At 46.8% G+C, this 7,417-nt stretch overlaps 1 protein-coding gene across 3 annotated transcripts in view; it reads right to left on the reverse strand.

Moving 5' to 3' along the window:
• Positions 1-207: 207 nt before the first annotated feature.
• The window catches only part of dact1 (dishevelled-binding antagonist of beta-catenin 1), a 16,277-nt gene continuing 9,067 nt past the window's right edge, over positions 208-7,417 (reverse strand). For 2 of the 3 annotated variants that reach the window (XM_034525517.1, XM_034525519.1), the window contains exon 4: positions 208-4,250. In XM_034525517.1, coding sequence (XP_034381408.1) covers positions 2,191-4,250 — 2,060 coding nt within the window. In that variant the 3' untranslated portion in view covers positions 208-2,190. The remainder of the gene's footprint in view (positions 4,251-7,417) is intronic. The other variant, XM_034525518.1, reaches the window with a different exon arrangement.

Raw genomic sequence — 7,417 nt, forward strand, 5'->3', positions numbered from 1 at the left:
TGTAACTGAAGGTGTTGAGGCGAACAAATGGCTGCAGTGTGCGTTAAAGGGCAGTCTCAAGGATTTTCTGTTTCCTGTGTAACACCGCAGTTTATTTATTTTTTATTCCTCTCTTCCCTCTGAGCTGACAGCCTGATAGAGACACAACCAGATAACAAAACAGACACAACCAGTCAGAGGGAACAAAGGAACCCAGAACAATTCAACTTTAAAGTCAAAGTCAACGTTTAATGAAGCATAAAAGTTTCAGCACCGGTATCGGCATACAGTCACATCAGTACTCATTTACAGGAGGAAAGTCGACCAGTATGAAGCGGCTCACCGGGTCTCTAGCCTCACTTTGGGTTCAAGGTTTTTGGCTGTAAAGTTTGAAATAAAACGTTTTTACAGAAAAAATCTGAAACTTGAAATAGCTTCATGTGTAAACCAAGTTTAAGTGAAAACAAGAAGTAGCCTAGATATCGGAAGACAACAACACTGAGTAATTAGATCACAAAATAAAATGAGACTCAACAATAAGAGCATGGAGCTCCAATGGGAGTTAGGAGCATTTGTCCACTTCCTGTTCCCACATATTCTTTAAATGTGTTTTTGTTTAGAAGTCTAAACCTCTCCAACTAGTAGATTTATAGTATTTTCCAATAGTAGTTTTATCAAATTGTAGTGTTATAAAGTCGAGAATGTACAGAGAACGGACCAATAAAATAATAGCTTCAATGCTAACTGCTACTAAAACCACTGTCTCCTGCTCACGTTTACATTCCGACACATTTAATAAGCACACAAGTTCTATGTTGGTGAAGCTTTGCTAACGGTTTCCCCTGCTTCTAGTCATTGTGCTAAGATAGGCTAACACACCCTGGAAACAGATTAAATCTGAAACGTGTGAGCCTCAATCGAGCTAACAAGCAGAAACAGTAATAAATGAACTCCAGATGGTGAACATTGTGTGTTTGATGTTTTCACAAGCACAACTTAAATGAAGGTAACATCCTGTATGTAAGTGACTTTATTTCCCATCCTAGCAGTTTTGATTCAAAACCACCAACATATTCTGATAATGTCACAAAAAATGTTCTCCTTGATTTATTTGATATATTCTCCTGAATGGTCTCAGCTTGAGGAGCCAGGTTCCCTCCACTGATCTGAGAGCAGGATGCTCATCTAACACTTCAGACTGGTGTTTAAACACAACGACCAGCTGTCCGTCAGCACCGTGTGTGACATTCAATAAGAAGCAAGCAAATATATTAGGTTAAATAACTTTCATCAAAAGATAACAATGTAAATCAGGACTGCGTCATAAAAAGAGAAGCATTTACAGACATGTGGCATATTGGTGACAATAAAAACAAGAGATTAACTGTCTGCCACATTTTGCCTCACACGTGAAGAACATTCTGGGGACATTAAGACACGTCTTAAGAGACATTCTACTACTCTCTGAAGAACGACCATTCGTCTGGTTCATGGCCTTGAGCTGGATTACCCAGGAATCAGTATTTCTCCAGTTCTGATACGATCCTGGTACCAAGGAGGCTGTGACGGCAGATAGAAACACAACCACTCAGATGCCTCTGGGTCTTCTCTCAGGTCAGTCAAGTGAGAGGAAGTATCTCAGGTCAGTCAGGTCAGTCAGGTGGGAGGAAGTATCTCAGGTCAGTCAGGTCAGTCAGGTGGGAGGAAGTATCTCAGGTCAGTCAGGTCAGTCAGGTGGGAGGAAGTATCTCAGGTCAGTCAGGTCAGTCAGGTGGGAGGAAGTATCACAAACACCAAAGCAACTTTCCACCTCTTTACAAACAGTTTCCACAAAGCATCTAATGCTGCATCCTGAACGCAAGAAGTGGTGGTGGTGGGGGCAAGCCTCTTTAATTGTAATATGTAAAACAGGAAGTGATGTGGCGTGTGAACGGCCCGGTGGGACCTGAAGCCACAACTCAGACACAGGAAGTCAATAAGATGATATGATTGCAGATCAAGATGTTTATGTAACTGTTGTAAAGTTAATTAACGAGATGCATCAGAACCGCGAGAAAAAAGTCCTGAATGCTTTCACAAAGACGGAATCGCCTCTCGGGCTCACGAGTATGTGCAGCACTGTCTGTTTCTCCTTCAGGTGGGGTTCAGGTACACTAGGAGTGCATGGGTAAGGCCCCCCAACATATATGGTTGTGGTCCAGTTTGGCGTCCTCACACGGTGGTCATGAGTTTGAGAGAACCTGACCTGAATCGGAGGATCTTCTTCTTCAGGTGGTGGGAGGCCTTGATCTTAACGAAGGCCTTCGGCTGAGCCGGAGTCATTTCCAGCCCTGCCACTCTGGCCCCGGCTCCCCCTGACTGGCTCCGCCCCTGGCCCATCCCACCTGCCTTGCAACCTGACCCGCCTCCTCCACTCTCCTCCGTATCGCTGGTGGAGCTCTCCTCCACGTACTCCTCCTCACCAGACTCGCTGTCTCCGAAGCGGTTTGTGGTGCAGTTGGACCTCTCGTCCTCACTGGAGTCAGCGATGGTGGAGTGGAAGAGAGACGCACACTCGGCCGAATACTCTGAGTCACTTCCTGCCACGTAGGAATACGGTCTGCTCACCTGAGGAGGAGGGGGGGGACACACACCGGCTGCAGAATGGATCAACAGCTCCTTTTTCTGAGCGCGCCTGAACGACTCATTCTTTGGTACCTCCGCGATCGCACGTAACTGCCGGTAATCATTCCGTTTGTACTTCAGTTTGGCAACAACCAAGACTTGGTCACGTCTGTGGTGGTGGTGTCCATGGTGATGGTGGTGCCTGGACGCACCTGACTGCACACTGCTCGTTGTCGACGTGCCCTGTTTGTCCAAAACTCGGCTCTCTTGGATGGACGCAGGGAGGCGTTTGATCCATGAGATGGATGCGCCAGGAGCACCGCTGGCTCTCTTGGAGACTTTAGTGTTGACGGAGCCTCTGTCGTCCAGCAGCCGGGACTTTTTAGAACCGGACCTGTGGTGGGACTTGTCACCTCTCCTCTCTGACGGAGGCTCGTTGTGTTCAGAGCCCCGACTCATTGTCGTGGTGGTCTTCATCTTGACCGTCTTCACATTCTTGCTGGCCTTGTGGAGTTTAAAGATGTGCTGCTGGGCGGGAATGCTCTTGGCGTTAACCATATGACTCCCTCCTCCTCCTCCTCCTCCTCCTCCTCCTCCTGCTTCATCCTGACTCTGGGAGGAGGAACCGGCTACCTCGAGCACTGACATATCATCCTTCTCTTTCGGTAAAGTTTGTGGATGCTTCGGGCTGTTCTTGGGAGCAGCTGTTTTGATAACTGCTGGTGATTTGAGGAGCAGGTCTGGATCCGGAGAGTAACATGGCTCCTTGGTCTCTTTGGGGGAGGAGTTAGCTTTGGGACTACCTAGCCCCCTGAAGTCTGACACTGCTGAGGGAGGAGGAAGCGTTTTGCTGCTTGTATCAATGTCCTGGTTGGTGACAGAAGAGTCCCTTTGGAGGCCAACACCAGAAGGAGAGATATTCTGGTTTTGTGCCGAGTCCTTGTTGTTCATCCTGAATATATTTTGCATCGAGTCAACGCTGTTATCAGGGAAAACATTCTGGGTCTCCTTTACTGATTTACTGTCCACAGACCACTGTCTCTGAGAAGACAAGGGTGCGGCACCTCCTGCTGATGCTCCTCCGGTCGGCCCGCAGGGTTTGAAGTCAAACTTCCTCAGAGTCCTGAAACCCGACCCAGACAACTGCATCACACAGAGACTGGCCTGCCTTAGGATGCTCTTTGACGGGTCAGCGCTGATACTGGTCCTGGGTCTGCTGGTCCTGAAAGGCAGGGCCCTCCGCTGCAGCAGACTGCAGATGTAGCTGTCTAGTCGCTTATAGGAAGGAGCTTGAGAGGAAGAAGTCGGCCGAGCGGAGCTCTGAGACACAAGAGGAGCTGAATCAGAAGCAGATAGAGGAGAGGATTCTGGTTTGAGTCCTTCAACAACACCGTCTCTGCCGGGACCTCCGTGAACCCTGTGACCCTCCATCTGCAGGAAGACGGGGCTCTGGACGGCCACGGCGTGCAGCGGACTCGGGTAGCGGTAAATGTCGCTGCCATTTCGGGCTATCAGGTCGCAGTGGTACTTGGAGGAGTCCACTGATGAAGCCGGATCCGGGGAAGCCGGGTAAGGAACAGAGAGCGAGCGGCGGCGGACTGAGGAGGACAAGTCATCACAAAGTCCTCCGACCAAACAGTCACAGTCCAAACAGCTGGCCAGCTCATCTGAAGGGAGGAAGAGAAAGACATTATGAAACCAGCTGCAGCACATTCTCTGTTATTTTAAGACGTGGGAAGACGGAGGAGGCCTGAGCGTGAGCAGGGCTGCTGGAAACCACACGCTCAAACATAAACATCTAAATGGATCCAGGTTTACTTTGTGCCGCGGCGCTTCCTAACGTCAACAGCTGACAGGAAGTTAACGCTGGCCAGAGCCGCTTCTGAGTCTGTTGAATGTGGTCACGACCCGTGTGGATTCTTTCCTGTGGAGACAGCGTGCTCTCCCAGTTCACCACTGGACCTGGACAACAAGCTCAGATACGTGTCAGAACCCATTCGTATCACTGAGAATATATTCTACGTCTTCCTCGACCCGAGAGAGGTTGGCAAACTAATGCAGCCGCAAGCTGAATGTTTATGTAGCTCTGTAACGCTGTTCATCTGGTCACATGACATCTATTGTTCATCTGGTCACATGACATATATTGTTCAGGTCACATGACATATATTGCTCATCTGGTCACATGACATCTATTGTTCATCTTGTATTAGTTGTGTTTTAGTTGTGTTAGTTGTGTGTTAGTTGTGTATTAGTTGTGTGTTAGTTACCTCATAACTTTTGAGTTCATACTCCCGGAGTATACACCGTTAGTCAAAAGTTTCTACACCAGATGTCTAACTGACAGTGCTGTAGCTAAATTTATAGAAGCGATTCCTTCTGCATTTGATTCAATACCACGTCTCAATGTGACGGAGGACTCCTGTGCTAACTTTAGTCCGTCCCAGATTGATCATCTTGTCGATAGTGCTACAGGCTCACTGAGAATGACACTAGACTTGATAGCCCCACTGAAGAAAAAGACAGTGAGGCAAAGGAGGTTTGCTCCCTGGTAGAACCCTCAGACCCGCGACCTAAAGCAAACTTCACCAAAGCTTTAAAGCATATGGCGTTCCACCAATCTGGAAGAATCACGCTTAGTTTGGAGAGATAGTCTTAAAACATATAAAAAGGCTCTCCGTAATGCCAGAGCAGCCTATTACTCATCAGTAATAGAGAAAAATAAGAACAACCCCAGGGTTCTCTTTAGCACTGTAGCCAGGCTGACAGAGAGTCACAGGTCTGTGGAGCCGTGTATTCCTATAGACCTCAGTAGTAATGACTTCATGAACTTCTTCAATGAAAAGATTTGAACTATTAGAGGCAAGATTGATGATCTCTTGCCCTCAACTACTGCCGATCTGTCATCAAGAGGAGTGGCCTTGGAAACGGCTGTATGCCCTGGTGTATATTTGGATAGCTTTTCTCCCATTAACCTAGACCAATTGTCCTCAACGGTTTCTACTTCTAAACCGTCTACCTGTCTCTTAGACCCCATCCCAACGAGGCTGCTTAAAGACGTGTTGCCTTTAATTGGCACCTCTCTGCTGGATATTGTTAATGTGTCTTTGCTAACAGGCCATGTACCACATTCCTTCAAAGTAGCTGTAATTAAACCTCTCCTGAAGAAGACCACTCTTAATCCAGAGGTGTTGGCTAACTACAGACCAATCTCTAACCTTCCCTTCCTCTCTAACATCCTTGAGAAAGTAGGACTCATCTCTGTACTGGTCTTGTTAGACCTTAGTGCTGATAAAGGACTCATCTCTGTACTAGTCTTGTTAGACCTTAGTGCTGATAAAGGACTCATCTCTGTACTGGTCTTGTTAGACCTTAGTGTTGATAAAGGACTCATCTCTGTACTGGTCATGTTAGACCTTAGTGCTGATAAAGGACTCATCTCTGTACTGGTCTTGTTAGACCTTAGTGCTGATAAAGGACTCATCTCCGTACTGGTATTATTAGACCTTAGTGCTGCGTTCGACACCATTGATCATGACATCCTATTACAGAGACTGGATCAGTCGATTGGCATTTCAGGTACCGCACTAAGTTGGTTTAAATCCTATTTATCAGATCGATCTCAGTTTGTATTTGTAAACGATGAAGCCTCAATGACCACCAACGTTAATCACGGAGTTCCACAAGGTTCTGTGCTTGGACCAATTTTATTTACCTTATATATGCTTTCTTTGGGCAATATTATCAGGAAACACTGCATAAACTTTCATTGCTATGCAGACGATACTCAATTATATCTATGGATCAAACCAGAGGAGACCAACCAGCTCGCTAAAATTCAAGAATGTCTTAAAGACAGGCTGCTCTAATAAGTCTCTTAAATCCCTCCAGTTGATCCAGAATGCTGCAGCTCGTGTACTCACAAAAACTAAGAAAAGAGATCACATGACTCCTGTATTAGCTGCTCTGCACTGGCTCCCTGTAAAATCAAGAATCACATTTAAAATTATTCTCCTCACCTACAAAGCCTTGATTTGTGATGCACCATCATATCTTATGGAGCTTGTACTACCATATTGCCCCACTAGAGAGCTGCGCTCACTAAATGTGGGGCTACTCGTGGTTCCTAGAGTCCTAAAAAGTAGGATGGGAGCCAGAGCCTTCAGTTATCAAGCTCCTCTTTTATGGAACCAGCTTCCACTTTCAGTCCGGGAGGCAGACACAGTCACCTCATTCAAGAATAGACTTAAGACTTTCCTGTTTAATAGTGCTTATAGTTAGGGCTGAATCAGGTTTGCCCTGGTCCAGCCCCTTGATATGCTGCTATAGGCTTATAGGCTGCTGGGGGATGTTTTAGGATACACTGAGCACCTATCTCCTCTTCTCTCTCTCCTTATGGATGAATTTACATCTCTCCATTGCACCTTATTAACTCTGCTTCCTCCCCGGAGTCGTTGTGACTTCACGTCTCATAGGGTCCATTGGACCTGGAGGTGTCTGATGCTGGTGAGCCGGCCTCCCATTGGCCCTGCTGATGCCCCGCCCCCCTCCTCTCTACCTCCTTCTGTTTCATGGATTGGAGTTCCATTCATACATTGTCATATTCATGTAATGTGTTTATGTAACTCTGTAACTCTGTTCATCTGGTCACATGACATCTATTCATCTGTCCATCCGGGGAGAGGGATCCTCCTCTGTTGCTCTCCTGAAGGTTTCTTCCCTTTTTTCCCTGTCAAAGGTTATTTTTGGGGAGTTTTTCCTGATCCGATGTGAGGTCAAAGGTCAGGGATGTCGTATGTGTACAGATTGTAAAGCCCTCTGAGGGGAGTTTGTG

The sequence above is a fragment of the Cyclopterus lumpus genome, chromosome 22 (assembly GCF_009769545.1).
Source record: "Cyclopterus lumpus isolate fCycLum1 chromosome 22, fCycLum1.pri, whole genome shotgun sequence".
Lineage (NCBI taxonomy): Eukaryota > Metazoa > Chordata > Actinopteri > Perciformes > Cyclopteridae > Cyclopterus > Cyclopterus lumpus.